Source organism: Equus przewalskii, chromosome 1, assembly GCF_037783145.1.
Source record: "Equus przewalskii isolate Varuska chromosome 1, EquPr2, whole genome shotgun sequence".
NCBI classification, from domain to species: domain Eukaryota; kingdom Metazoa; phylum Chordata; class Mammalia; order Perissodactyla; family Equidae; genus Equus; species Equus przewalskii.
Window position 1 is genome coordinate 105,459,337 of NC_091831.1, and position 15,198 is coordinate 105,474,534.

General features: G+C 50.9%; 1 protein-coding gene across 9 annotated transcripts in view; it reads right to left on the bottom strand.

The window, feature by feature from the left end:
* ADAMTS17 (ADAM metallopeptidase with thrombospondin type 1 motif 17) overlaps positions 1-15,198 on the bottom strand; it is a 338,906-nt gene that overhangs the window by 6,338 nt on the left and 317,370 nt on the right. For 5 of the 9 annotated variants that reach the window (XM_070620387.1, XM_070620368.1, XM_070620376.1 and 2 more), the window contains one exon: positions 12,437-12,589. In XM_070620387.1, coding sequence (XP_070476488.1) covers positions 12,437-12,589 — 153 coding nt within the window. Of the gene's footprint in view, positions 1-437; positions 863-10,984; positions 11,505-12,436; positions 12,590-15,198 lie in introns of those variants that run through there. The other 4 variants (XM_070620420.1, XM_070620409.1, XM_070620398.1 and 1 more) reach the window with 2 other exon arrangements.

Below are 15,198 nucleotides of genomic sequence, written 5' to 3' on the forward strand. Positions count from 1 at the left end.
GCACCAGTGTTTTTAAAGCTCTCCAGGTGACTGCATGGGCAGCCGGAGCTGAGAACCTGACTTACCCTGAACGGCTTCCCAGGGTCCTGTGTGGAGTGTGAAGAGCTTTCTTACGATGAAGTGGGTGGGTACTTATGTGCAAATATGTGTAATTAGCAAGAACGACATCTAGCGCCCCGCTGACTGCAGAGTTTACTCACAGGTGACAGTGTGCTTGAATATAAGGGGGGGAAGGCTTTCATGCAAAATTATTCTTGGAAAAGACTGAGTTGCCTTATCTTTAAGGAATAAAAAACTTCTCACAGTTCAGGTCAGGGTAAGGGGTGCCCTCAATTATTTTGTAGCAAGATCACCCAGGGTTTAAAAACAAAGAGGCAGAGAAATTTAACTCTCTTCTCCTGGAGGCAGGACTTCAAAATCACAAACGAGCGAGGATGGTGTGAGAAATGTTTAAAGATCACTTAAAAAGTAACCTGGTAAGTGGTTATCCCAGGAGCCTGGGAGTCCACCCCAACAGCGTGAATGAAGGAAAAGCCCAGACGGCCAGGCAGGGCAAAGTCCTGTGGATGCAGAGCAGTCATTCCAATGCAGAGTCAGGCCAGCGCGGAGCAAAGGTAGGCCACGGCTCAGGAGGATGTCCAATGAGCGGCACAGAAAGAGTCAAAAAAGGTGGCATCTCAGTGAACCCAGACGGCGGAGTCCAGGCGCTCTGGCAAACGGAACAGGTGACTCAGAGAGCGGAGCGAGTGATGATGAAGACAGACATTGCAGATATTAGGTTGCGCCTCACAAAATTGCTTATATTCAACTATTTTTGACCCTCCAGAAGCAGCAGTTTCATCAAGTTCAACTTTAAAATATGCTAGAGAGAGAAAATAGCAACATTTCTAAATTAAAACATCATGGAGGGCTGGCCCTGTGGCCTAATGGTTAAGATCACGTGCTCCACTTCGGTAGCCCAAGGTTTCACTGGTTCAGATCCTGGGCGTGGACAAGGCATGACTCCTCAGGCCATGCTGAGGCCGCGTCCCACATAGCATAACTAGAAGGATCTACAGCTAGAATATACAACTATGTACTGGGGGGCTTTGTGGAGAAGAAGAAGGGGAGGAAAAAAAAAAAAAGATTGGCAACAGTTGTTAGCTCAGGTGCCAATCTTTTAAGAAAAACATAATGGATAACTTTAAATATGAATGAATAACTACATGAATAAGTTACATATTTTAAGTAGGCATCTGACTCGTCCACCTACACCATGAAAGACTTTTATATCTAAATTGGTCATAAAATTAAAAAAAAATCCCTGCTCCTTGGGAAAATGGGCTTACTGCGCACTCAGGGCCTTATTTCCATGACTGTTTGCATTAACGAGGCCCACCGGGGAAGAGACGGACCTGGTGCTGATGTACAGGCAACACCAGTAGCCTTTTCTCTTCAGATCTTGACTTGGACCCTTGGCTCTGGCACCACCTGCTACAGGAGAGAGTGAGGTATGCTCATAGTCCTTCTTGGAGATGGGGGGCCTCCAGGGTGGGGCAGGCAGTTGTGGGGTTTCTGGGTCCCCCCAAAACTGCACAGGTTAACAGAGAAGGCACCGTGACTATGGCCGTCTTGCTCTCATGGCATCCCTTGACCGCAAGGTACCCAGGCCACGCGGGCGGGGCAGTGAGCCTGGCTGAGTCACTTCCTGGCCAGGAATGCCAGGAAGCATTCCAACGTCTTTTGCAGGTGTTGTTATTACGTATGTGAAGTCAGGGAAAGGGCTCAATCCTGGGGGGGGGGGGGGGTCTATTAAAACCAAGTGCAAAATTGACAAGGTCTCTGCTCGGAAGTGATCAATGACCATTGTAAACCTCAGGCATTCGGGGTGACCTTGAGGACTAATCTCCCCTCTGAAAGTTCTTAGTCTTGCTTGACATGCTCTGGGGCCCAGGTGGGTGGGGGGAAAGGACAGCATTCATGACACCCCAAGCCATGTGCAGGAGGCATGTTCGCTTGTCCCGTAGGCTCACTCATGAGGTTCCACAACAGCGTGGACCATTCCCCAACAATCCTAAGAGGCGGATGTTGGCCACTGAGCTTGGGGGCAGTCAGTACCTTACCTAGGGTCACAGAGTCAGTGAGTGGCAGAGGAGGGACAGGATCCCCAGCAGCCCCCTCCCACCTACTGATCCACCTTCCCATATGAATTAGAGGTTGTACTGGAGGGAGCTTCTATGGGGGGCCAGGAATCAAAAAACCAGGTCCTCTCCCAGCTCCACCATTTCTTCCTTATCTTTCCTAGCTTGGGTCACTGGTTTTTAACTCTCCATTCTGGACAAGACCTGCTCCGTGAGATCCTCCATGAGGGTAACTCCAAACTTCTCCCACAGACTCGTGTTTGTTCTCACGACTCTCCGGCACCTCCAAGAGACAGGGCTGGGCCAGGCAAGAGGCTGGGGACTGACCCTCAGCCACCTTGGGGACACTTTGAGACCATGCAGACTCTGGCCCTCAGAGAGATCTGACTCAGTTTAGGTTTTGTTAAATTTTAGCTGGAGCCCTAGGGGCTGCTGTTCTCGCAGCTCTGGGCTATGAATGGCTTGTGCTCACTTGGAAGAACTCTGGAGAACACTGGGGTGTTTGCTTATCCATGTGGGAACTGTGTCTGAGCCAGCCCCACAGAGGCTGCCTCTCAGTGTGTTAGGTGAGAAGACCGAGCGGCATGTAGAGAAACCATCCCATTTGTGTTCAATGCCTGTGTGTGTGGACTGTATAAGAGTTCGGAAGATCAACCATTAAAACCATTTACCGTGCTATCATCTGGTGTGTGGGACTAATTTTTCTCTTTCTATAATAAAATAGAATTACCTACTTAATTAAAGATAAAAGTGGAGAATTCTGCCAATGACCCTTTGGTGTGGCTGCCACCTTCCACGCCTGCTGCATTTTCATTTGAGTTGAGGTGGTGCCTAGCATGCTCCTGGCCTAAAATCCACACATAACTGCACCCTGCTTGACCAGAGTTTCACCAGGGACCCAGCGGTGCAGGCAGGATGGGCCTATCAGCATGCTGCATGCCCCACTTACTAGCTATGTGACCTCAGGTAAGTTACTTAACCTATCTGAGCCTCAGTTTCTTTATTTGTGGCTTGGGGATAATAAAACCTTCCTTGCAGAATGATTTCCATGATTAGAGACAGCTTGGAGCAGGTGCCTAGCAGGGAGTCTGGGAAGGATTGGGCCCTCAATGAGCACTGCTATTATTATTAACAACAGCATGCCAGGGCCAGGAGCAGAGAGAGCTGACCAGGGAGTCCCTGGAGCCTGGGACGGTGCTGAGTCACCTGGCCTACGTGCTTAGCTCTCCCCGGGCCGCCATGCCCCGACGCCAGGCCTCCACAGGCAGGTGTGGACGTCCACCTTGGCCTGGCTCCCGGCAATCATCTGGCAGCTCAGCCAGACAACCTCTGGAGCACAATTAGAGGCTGATTTGGCCCTGAAGACAAACGAAATTCCAGACAGGTCTGAAGGGTGCTTTTGAACGGCATCCCCTGTAACCTGAGCTCCCACATGAAGGACAACAGGGGCACAGACAACCAATTCCATCCCTCCCCTCAGCCTCCGCTTTAAACAAACAGCCAGGAGACCACAGTGAATCCTGATAGCATCGAATTAGCCCCAAGCATCGCTGCGAAGCCATTTCTCAGGCTTTTAAAATCCAAGCAAACAGATCTATACAAAACATAACTGGTCTTGTTTGAAGCACTCTTTCACTGCTGGGTATTTTTTTCAAGTCGCTCATTACATTAAGATTTAATGTGGCTCCTGGAGCCTCGGGAAATGGAGACAAAGCGAGCAGCAATAAATCCACCAGAAAAGCTCCCTGCCAGACGAGCTTAAGTAAGGGCAGCCCCTCATGCCCCCTCCCAGCAAGTGCCTGCAGCTGAGCGTCACTAATAGGGCCTGGTGATCAGCCACCACCCCACGGGCCTTCCCACTTGGAGGGGGAGTCTAAGACACTTGGGGTGGAAGTTTCCTGGAAAAGCAATAACGAAATAAAAATTTTCAGTGCACAGAGAGCAAAACGTTCATGGCAACAAAGGAGAGAGAGAAATATTTGATTTGGGTTTACTCACAGGCTTGTGACGCAAACTGTGAAGTGACTGTGAAAAAGAGAGATCCCTCTAGGTAGACAGTTTCCTGCAAAAGTGGGGAGACCTCTGTTCCTCAGACCCAGGGGACAGCAAGACATGGGGCAAGCATTGCTGGCTTGACTTCTTTGGATTAATAACAATAAAATAATGATAACAGCAGCAGTGCCCAACTTCCGCATGCCCACCATGGCCTGGAGGCTGGGCTAGTGTCTCCTCATTAGTCCTCGTTAATCCTGATGCTAACAGCCAGGGCAGTGCTTGGAACACAGTAGGTGAGCCAAAGGCATGCATGGTGTCTGCAGGGCACAGCCACGCCTTTCAGAGAGGCAGAATGTGAGGCTCAGAGCATCCACGTAACTCTTCCCAAGTGACACAGCCCCGGCCTATCTGCCTGGCCTGCCCGCCCTGAGGCCCACACTCCTCCATGGCCACACCATCCCCCAGCAGGGAGGAACCAGGTCTCTGTCACCACACAGAGGCCCGACCCTGATGACAGGCTCCACCACGACGAGGACTCCCTTCCCCTGCTTCTCCCAGCTGCAAAATCATGGCTATAAATAACACCAGATCCCAAAGGGATGTTTTGAGAATTAGCTAAAGGAGGTTGTAAAAATCTCAGGAAGAGGAAAACGCTGTAGGAATGTTTAATACACGCATGAGCTCTGGTTCCTCCAGACTGGGGCACAGGCAGGGGCTCCCTCCACAGGCTCTGGGAGCAGGAGACGGGGTTAGGGTGAGACGATGTGAGGATGAACCCTTTGCACACAGGGTGACCGCCCCACGTCCTCACCGAGCCATTCTCTGAGGGGTCAGCCTGCCTGGGGCAGGTCCGGATAGCAAATGAGAGAGCAGGGCAGGGGGAGAAAATACCCTGAGAGCAACTCCATTTTCTCTTTGTGTCTGAAAGGCACTTGGCTGGTGAAATGTCAAAAGCTCTTCAAAAGCATTTTTGACAGATTTCCCCCCAGACTTGGCATGAGCAATGCAAACCTCGGAAGCTGTTGAAACCTGAAATAGCAGGTTTAAACAATAATGAAAATCCCCACTGTCTTTGCTCCAGCCTTGAAATTGGAAAAGCCTTTTTAGACACACACACACACACACACACACACACAGACAGACAGATAGACAGACACACACACACACCCCCCCCCCCCCCTTCAACTCATACTCTCTTTCAATCTGCTTTTTCCTCCTGCCTTCAGCGTTAGCTTTGGGTTTCCCCCTATCTCTCTGAATTTGCAGCCTGCTGAACTACAGATTCTGGTTGGGACATTATAGCTAGGGAAGCAGAAGGCCGAGCTGACCCCTGATGACCTGCAGGGGCTGGCTATCCCAGGAACTCTTGATTCTGGCTGGCGAGACTGGAGCCTGGAGCACAGAGGAGCCTGCTGGGGCCGCCCTCACTGCCTCTCCTCGGGCAGAAGCTGTTATCAGTTTGGTAACTCAGCTCTCCCATCAGCAACTGTTTCAAAGACCCCCCACCCTCCCAGAGCAGCATGGCCTAGGTGCCCAGCAAATGCTGCAGAAATGTCTCCTGCCCCTGAGCCATGCTGTCACCATGCATGGGTTCCAGGGCAGGGCACGCACGGGCCTGGACCATGTTCAAAGAACTGTTCTTCTAAGACATAAATCTTTTACAGACCCATTTAAGAAATGAGATTTCGCTGAGAGATCAGAGACCTATGGCTGTGATGGTTGATGACAGTGAACTGATAAGTGCACCTACTGGGCATTTCCCATGTGCCAGGCCTGGGGCTAAGTGCTTTATGTGGATGTCATTCTTGCTGCAGTCAGCCCTATGAGGCAGGTACCCTTAGACCCATCTGACAGAGGATGATGCTGGTTCAAGGTGAGACGAGGCCACAGCAGAGCAGGGACATGGACCTGTGTCGTCCTGACCACGGGCCCTGCTCTGAGGTCACTGACATGGCATGTGATGAAACAAAAGTGTTCCTTAGAGATGACGGTTTCTCTGATTCAATGGTCAGGTCCAGTGGTTAGAACCTGGAGTAGGGTGAGGGGAGGCCCGGATGCTCCAGCATCCCCACTCTCTCATCTCTCACTCCACGCAAAGGCAGCTGTTTTGATGAAGAACACGGGGCGAATGGAGGGGCAGCAGGGGAGCAGAGGGGCAAAGGCAGTGGCCTTTCGGCTGTTCAGCTCACGTCCACACAGATGCCTCTCCTGCCAATTTCCAGGGACTCCACGGCTCTACAGCAAACTCATTTCTCTAAACTGAGCAGGTACGGGTCCTGGACTTCTCTTTGTAATCCTCTGACCCAGTCACAGGCTCTCGTCACCCACACGAAGTGCTCCACACAAGGGAGTATCTGCTTCCTCTCCCTCCTGCCCCTGCCCAGAGACTGAGTTTGGATGACCCTCCTTTCACTGGCTGCTCACACTAGCAAGAGTAACATCATCAAATGGAGGATTTGCTTATAACTATCTTCATGCAGAATGCTGGCTGCCTGCATGCTATGTTTCACACATCTCAGAAAAGAGCCCTGCTGTCCCCAGTGCCTCCCATGTTTGCTCTTTGATGCGCAAGTTTCTTTTATTAAGGACTCCACTTTTTATTTCACAAATAAGGGAAGACTTAACATTCAAGATCTCCCACAGAGACAACAGATTTACACTAAAGTGTAAATGATTGATACAAAGCCCTAGGGAAGCAGGTTTTGACAGGTGATGGGGGAGAGTAGGCAGGCTGGAGAGCGAGTGGGTACACGCTTGATTTTATAACAAGCACAGGCCCATGATGGTTAGGACTGAAGGCATCTTATAGTTCAACTTCTTCCTGTTTCAAATTAGAAAACTAAGCCTCTGATGTTATGGTGCACTTGAAAGAAAAGTGGATTGGGAGCCAGAAGGCAGGGACTAGACTCCAAGCCCTGCCATTTTCTAGTTGTGTGAGCTTGGAAAAACAGCCACATCACCACTCTGAGCCTCAGTTTCCTCATCTGTAAAATGGGGATAGGTGGCTGTGAGAATCAAATGAGATAATATGAGTGAAAGTGCTTTGTAAATGCTAAAGCATTGGTGAATGCCAGGGGCCATTGTGACTGTCCCAACAGAAGTAGCATCACCTGCCGCCAGCACCCCCATCTGTGGCTTCCCAAGGCAGGGGCTGCCTGGGTCCTACAGCACTGTGTTCACACCCGACCAGTGGGACTTGGTGTGGCCTACTATGGTTGCTGCCCTGTCCATATCTAGGCTGCGTCATTGCCCACTTTTGTACCCCTAGTGCCCAGCACAGGTCTGGCACAGCACAGGAGCTCAGGAAGCGTTGGTTGAATCACACTGACTTTACCACAAGCCCACAGCAAGCGGGGGCCCCAGCTGGGCAGGCAGGCTGGCCGGCCTTGCAGGGTTGGGGGATCAGTTCCCATCAAAGAAAGTACAGGCTTGGGAAGTGGTGCTGGGTCTGAAAAGCTTTCTATAACTAACTAACCCGTCTCATGACATAAGGTCTGTTCATTGCTAAGGCCACAGAACCTGAGCCCTCATCCCCCTGCCCAGAACACAGGAAGACCTCTAACAGCCGTCTGGGGGATACCCCACTGCAGCAATGTTCGAGTGAGAGGCTCTCCCTGACGCCCTCCTAGGTCTGTGGCTCACAGGTGTTTGCATGCTTATTGCTTCATCTGATCTCCTAAGGCCTCTGGGAGGTGCTGTTGTCTCCACATTACAGAGGGAAAGAGGACAGGGGCTTGGGTGTGGAGGGGCATACCTGGGGGTGACTGACGCCTTGTAAGTCAGACCAGCTCCCTTCTGCGGGATGTCCACTGGCACCAGGGAGTCAAAGACCACTTTGATCTTTTTAGTAAAAGAGAAGGCTATGCTCTTAACACTGAGAGCCAACAGTTTTCTTTAAGAACACCATCTATTAAAATCCCTCCAGAATAATTTGTTTCTAATTAGAAACACCCCATCACTCAGTGGTGATTAATGCCTCTGGGCTTGAAACTAAAGCATCTCAACTTCTGATCAAAAGTCATGCTATTCCAGAAAGAAGTTCAATTTCTTCCTCCCCCATTTTAAATGACCTCTCCCTTCTCCCGGGCTGAATACATGGACTCAGCATTAGTGGACAAAAACAAGGATTTGCACAAACCTGGGAACAGCTAATATCCTGGGAAGACAGGCAGCTGCAGGTCATGTTTCAAACATAGCAGAGCAGTAATAATGCCCTGGGCAGGGATGGAAATGTGAAGTTTGTCCCTCATATGGACTCTCTTAGGGTTTGGCCATTTGCTAGGGCTGGGGGAGGGAGAGGCAATTCCAAATTCCCCCCAGGCCCGCCCTGCCTCACCAAAACTTGACGCACTATTCTCAGGCACCCTCACCCAGCTACGGGAAGGGACGGGTGCCAGCCCCTTCCCGAGGGGCCACTGGTCCTTCCCGCTTCAGGGAGGGCAGGACAGCACCTGTGGCACGTCTTTGGACTGGCCCATCCATCATCTCCCTGGAGACAGGCTTATCTTTCTCAACAACACCTTGGGGCCAAGTGACGGATTGCTTGGATGGAAGATGTCAAAGCTTCCAGATTCACTGATACTTTGACGGTGTTCAGACTTCTATCCAGTTTCCTTCTGGGCAACTTGCTTGCTGCCTTCAAAGCCTGGCAAGTGGGAGGTCTGGAGACTGCTTATAGGAGATTCATGGTGACGGGTATAAAAGTGCCCTGACCCCAAGTGTGCAAGAAGGGCACCATCTGAAAGCTGGACCGCAAAGACAACACGCAAATTGTAAAGCAAATCCAGTCTGAACAGGCGGAATTGTCAGGGGAAGACCTATCGCATGGAATCCACTTACACTGGTCTGGTGACCCAAGGGAGCGAGGACAGGGACCCCCACAGGAAACTGTATTCTTTCCACCTCTCCAGAGAAGGCACAGGGCAAAGCAATGGGCAGATTTCTGTAATTGTACCGGAGTGTGCATACCAGCCCACCCCAGTGATGGCAGAGGCGGAAGGGAGTGGCGGTGAGGTGGAGTGCTGGGGTGGGGGTGGGGTCTCTCAGTTGAGTCTGTGCAGCCCACCTCCCCCACCAGCACTTGCTCCCAGTATAACCATGCACACACATGGACTTCCAGTTCAGCACCCAGTCGCTCTCTGCTTGGTAGAACAAGCCTGGCCTGGGCCCTGGCTCTGGCCAGAGCTGGTGCCAGCTAGGGAGGGGTAGCTGGCTTCCACCCATGCTGAGTGCTGTCCCCAACAGCTCAGTGCACACCAATCAGATGCCAATGGATGTTAGCCCTGGACAGAGGCCGAGATCTTCACATTCTGTTGATCTTTCTTGTTCTTACCGCCAGGGATAACCCATCAAGCTGACTGTGGCAAAAAGCAGGCACTGTGGCCTCCCAATGCCTTACTTTTCTGAAAGCTGGAAGGTGTATTCACCATGGCCTAGTTAGTGAAAAGAGGAAGACCAGCAGAAGGCCCTGTCTCATCTGGACGGCACGCCCGGTGCGCCGCGTGTATGGTTTATCAGACAGTGTCCTCAGCCCAGGAAGGCCCGTGAACAATGAAGGAGGGAAGGCTCAGGCACCAAGCTGGATCTCGGGCAGCACAGCACTGAGCTTCTCAGGTACTGTTCACATCCAGCCTTTGGTGTTTCGCTGCTCCCAGTACTGGGAAGTTCATAGGAGGTAAGAAAACAAAAATGTCCTCCTGGTCCTCAAAATCAGAGTGGTTAGACTGGAGAAAGCCAGGCCCTGCCATCAACAACCATCTGCACGGCACCCTCAGGATCCGCAGGGCACCCTGTGGCTCAGAGGCACTACCAGGGGCCTCCGGAGCCCTTCTTGGTCTGTGTCCACATGTGTACTGAGCTCTGAATTGGGGTTCAGGAGCTTGGATTCTGCCAGAGGGGTGTGGGCAAGTCCCTTAACCTCTGAGTCTCTACTCCCTCTTTTGTAACACAGGGATAATGTCCCTGGCCGGAGGGGACTGGTGGCACCAGGTGCAGGGTTACACTGCAAAGAGGAAATGACACCAGGTACCCCCCCGGACCCTGTCAGGTGCACGCAGGCCAGGCCCAAACTGTCCACTCCTCACCTCTGCTTCCTGCCCAGGGACACCAGTGACTGCGGGATCGCCCTTCAATAGTCCAGGCGACATTTAGGGTGTGACCACTAGGATCCTGTCAGTTCCTGGACTATAATGACAGCTTTATTCCAACCCACTCCTGCACATCTCGAGTCCAGACAATGTTATTCTGCCTGTCACTGTGTTAGGTAGTTTCCGCCTCCAAGACCTCGGCACTCTGTGACCTCTCAGGTACAAAGGAACCACCAAGTCTTTAGACAATTCTGACACAGAACATTCACAAATGTTTTCTTATTGATCAGAACCTAAACTGTTGAGAGCTCGCCTACATTCCCCTGGGCTTTGGGACACACTGGTAGCCTTTCTTAAGCTGTGTCTGGACCTGCTGGGGTAGAAGACAATATTTCTCGACATGGTTCTATAAAAGGGTGGGCAGCCCAACTGAGAAGAGGAAATTAGATCAGACAGAACAGGTTAATCCCGGGCACTGTGCCTTGCAACACTGTGGACACTGGGTGAGGGACCCCAGGCGGGCGTAGCTATCTAAGTGTTTAGTCACACAGACTGGTACCTTGGAAGCTCTGAGAACTAGCAGGGTCGATGTTAATAATTCCCGTTTCAGAGAGAAGGAGACCGAGGGCCAGAGAGGTTGAGACACATTAAGTGGTGAGTCAGAGGGAGTCAACCGCTTAATGTCTATCACAAGACTCCAGGTTCTAATGGCATATTTCTTCTGCAAGAGCCTTGAAGTGAAATCTCTCCTCCAATGTAAAATTCATCCTGGCAGCCCCCAAATAAGCTTTGTTACATTCACGTGTTTATTTTTTGGAGCAACTGGATTGTTGGCCTGGGTACTATTGCTTTGGTCAGATGTTTTGATCAGGGAGTAAATAGGAAGGAGGTGTTTTTGATCTTGGAAATCAGTGTTATCCAGATGCTGCATTTTAGCACAGCCAGCAAACTGGAACCTGAGAAATTTCGCTTTTATGTACTTCAAGGGTTTGGAGGAATTTGTATTCTGACTGCTGGGGTAGGGTGGGGTTGGAGGGCGGGGGATGGTTGCATTTCTGTAAGGACCAGATTCCGACAAGTTTTGCTTCCCAAAGGACAAACCTCTCCTCCTTCCATAAAGCAGAGGCAGAAACCAAATTTCCTGCCTGGGTCAGGTGGGTAGGTTAAAGTGCCAAGTGGCTGTGAGGAGCCTGGAGAGCTGGAGAACCATGGCCTGGGAAGAGGCGCCAGCCCCCTCGGCCTCAGTCACAGTGGCCATGTGAGGACGCAGGCCATGTTGCCACGTTGCCACGTTGACAGATTTCTGTAGAGAAGCCAAAATCCAAATTTTCAGGTGAAATCTTCCCGTTTCTAAACATTAGCAACTAATTCCAAAATGTCTAAGATATTGTGCGGGCCACACAAAAACTAGTGGCCCTCAGGCCACCAGTCTGCAACCTTTGAAGAGACATTAAGAGAAGCAAACAGGGGTGGTGAGGGGGCGAGTTTTCAGTTGCTATAATAGCATAAGGAACCACAAACACACTCTTGTTAGAAATTTTCATTAGAAAATTAGACAGAAAATGTCATTAGAAATTCTACACTGTTTGGGAAAAGGCTCTCTAGAAGACACTGGATGGTTTTCATGAGTGACAATGGTACTCACCTCAGGCCCCAGTAAACAGGAATCAACCAAAGATATCAGGTGAATGAATAAAACAAAGGTTAAAGGGCAAAGAACTTTTTAACATTCGATTTACATTCGAATGCCTTTTAACCCTCGCTGTCCACAGGGTCTTGAACCCTGGGCTCTGGGAGGTGGCTCTTTCCTTCTTACACTCCAAGGGCCCTGTCCTACCAGCCCCTGCATCTTCCAGATCCCGGCCCAGGGGTCCTGGAAACAAATGCAAGTGCTGTTGGCCCACAACTCCCTCCTTGTCTGCCTCGGCCAAGGCTCCACACGTTTATGAGACTCTTGTGATGGTGGGGTGGCCAAGCCCACCGCAGGATGCTGGGGTACAGCCAGCATGCTGCACGGGACCCCTGCCTTCGGCTCTGCGGTGCAATCATCTCCCTTCCAAAGGCACAGTGAATGCACTCCGCACGGGGTCACCAGCAGGTGCAGAGTTTGGAAAGAAAGTGAATTTGCCTGGTTAGATGGGGACCACCTAGTCGAAATGAAGCCCATGAGAGAGCTGAGTTCCTGCCTCTCGAGCCCCCTGCACTGCCAGGGAAATGTAGGCGTGCTGGACTCACCTTGGACCAATCCCCAGTTTTCCACTCATAGCAGCCTGAGTAGTCTTCGCACACCTCCTCAGCTTTCGGCCTCGTGGATGCATCGCATTTTCCTTGTGAGTTGGTGCATGTCACTGTCCGTTTCTGCGTCCCTTTACCACAGTTGGCAGAACACTGTGAGACACCGTTCAGAGATTTAATCCAGTCCAATTCAGTTCAAGTCCACCAACACCTATCAAGTCCCTACTATGTGCCAAGGATGAGGATGCTGTGTTTCTACCCTCAAAAAGCTCCTGGTCTTCTAGAATCTTATGCACACAGTCCCAGCTAGGACTCCAGCCAAGTAGCCAGTGATCGGGGGATAGTCATAGGCGTCAGGAGTAGGGAGAACTCGGGCTACCCAGTAGGTCAAACCAGGAGAGAGAAATTTAGTGGCCTGTTGCTAGGTCCAAAATACAGCACAGTGGGCAAGTTCACAGGGCAAATGCTGGTGGACCCTCCAGTGGAGCAGGGGCCAGGTGGAGCCAGGTGAGGAAACTGAAGCCAAGAGGTCTGAGGCCCTGGCTCCTCCCAGCCAGCCTCCAGGTCCTCTGCTCTCCTTCGGCCATCCCAGGACAGAGGCACTAGTTTGGGGTGGAAAAGGAGGAGACAGAAAGGAAAGCCACAGGTGACTTTCACATCAGGCAGCTGGCCAGCCCTTGTGGAGAGCTTCAATGATGGTTTTAATGTGGATGCTAAGAATGATAACACAGCAATGTTCCCTGTGGTATTTCACTTCCTGGGAGACATGGAGGCAAGAGACAATGTGGGGAGGGGGCCTGAGTAGGGCCTGAGGAGTGACAAATGACGTGTGAGCCTCAAGAGTTCAAGATTCCCATGCCCTCAGGCAGCAAGATCCACTGGAGGGAGAGACGAGAGACAGAGTGGTGACAGGGCACAAACATGGCGGCCCTGTGGTTGGTGTCTGGAGCCTGCTCCTGGCCTGCTCCCTTCAGTGCTTACCCACCTCAAAACACAAAGCAGAAGAAAGCCCAGGCAGAGGGACCTGTGACCCTGGGAGGACACGACACACAATGTGCACGAATTGGCCAGCAAGCAGAGGTGACATGGCCTGTGAACTGGGGAGCCAGCGGAAGCCCTGTCCCCACTGTGGATGCAAACAGGTAACTCTGCGGAGACGGTGGGCTGACGGCTGGATCCTGCCAAGCTGTACAGATACAACGAGACCCAGGCTGCCCAGGAGATTCCGAGGGAGAATCCTCCCCACGGCTGGTCCCAGAGTTATGGTAGGGGGTGCTCACGAGCCGTAGGAGCACAAAATGGAGCCCCAACAGCTCTAACTTCCGTTTTCATATTTGCTAGATTTATCAAAAGTATGGGAGGCCACAGCAGTGATTTTCCCGAGCTACAGCAGATTCAACTTTTAAAAAGTTCCACTGTATCCACTAAAAGAACATACATAAAGCACAAATGTATTCTTTATATTTGTTATTAACATTTAACCTAAAATGTTATCTAGCTTCATTTCTCCTATTAATTCAATTTAGCTCTCCCTCTGAACGTCCCAGTGGTTTTTTGTTTTTTTTTTTGTGAGACTAACTGAGACTGCTTTGTCCTAAAAGAAATACACATGCTTCCGGACCAGTTGTAGTATCACCTGGCGGGGTTGGGAGAGCACACATATTTGGTCTTGTGTGTGGGGTTTATAGGGACCTCAGATGCAAGGGGTCAGCCATGGCAGGCTGGATGCACAGGGCCTCCTGTGTAGGATGGGTGGGCCCAGGAGGGCTGCTGCAGGGAGCCCTGGGGTACTGTGTTGCGGGGCCATCCCTCTGCTTGTCTGCGTGGCAATGCTTTCTGACCATTTCATCAACTCCATCCTCACCATTTGCCTTGTGGGCTCCTCCTGGCACCAGAACCCACACCACTGGCTTCTTCTGCAACTAGGAGCCTAGTTGCCACTTCTGCCTGAGTTCCTGCTTGGTCTTACTCTACCCTGTATTCCTTGCTCCTTCCCCTTGACTTTCGCTCAGTGTCCAGCCTGTTTCTTGACCAAACTCTAGCTCAGTCTCTTTCAACCAGCAGCCCATTGGCCGGAAGCCTTTGGCCTTGGCAAAGGGCAGTGCTGCAGGCTGGGGCTGCCTTGGAAGGGAGCTAGGAGGGCAATGTTCAGTTTCTCTCTCAGCTTCTAATCCAGGAGTGCTGACTGGAAGCGAAGAACAGGAGAGAGGCATCCTTCTCGATATTTGTTCCTCATTCTAACAAAGCTGGGAAGAAGCTGGGGAGCAGCTGGGCAGAGCCATCAACACTGCTGGCTGAATAAAGGCAACCCCGTCAATAAAAACTCTCCCATGAGAAATTTAAACCCCTTCTTTCCAGAAGAAGAAATGTTAGAGGGGCTTCAGCACGTGGTGAAGCCAGCTTTAAGAGTATCTCATGGAGGAAAGGTTTGATTCGAAATGTTTTGAAAGAAGCATTTTGCTAGAGCCTGGGCTGAGCCAGAATTAGACTGATCGGTGTGGATACTATTTCAGGATTAGGATCAGGCAAGGACATAGATATAGACATAGAGAGAGATATTTCTTTAAATCTTGCTCCATTTGTCTCACATTTTCCAATATGGTGTTCTTTAATTCCATGATAATAGCTGATAATGTCAGCCTTTGTTAGTTTGGTAAGGAGGCATTTTTTTTTTTTCCATAAGAAAGGGTCTGAATGGAAAATTTATGGTTTCAATCTGATTAAAGCATAAATCTTGTTTAGATCAAGAGCCAGTTGATGAT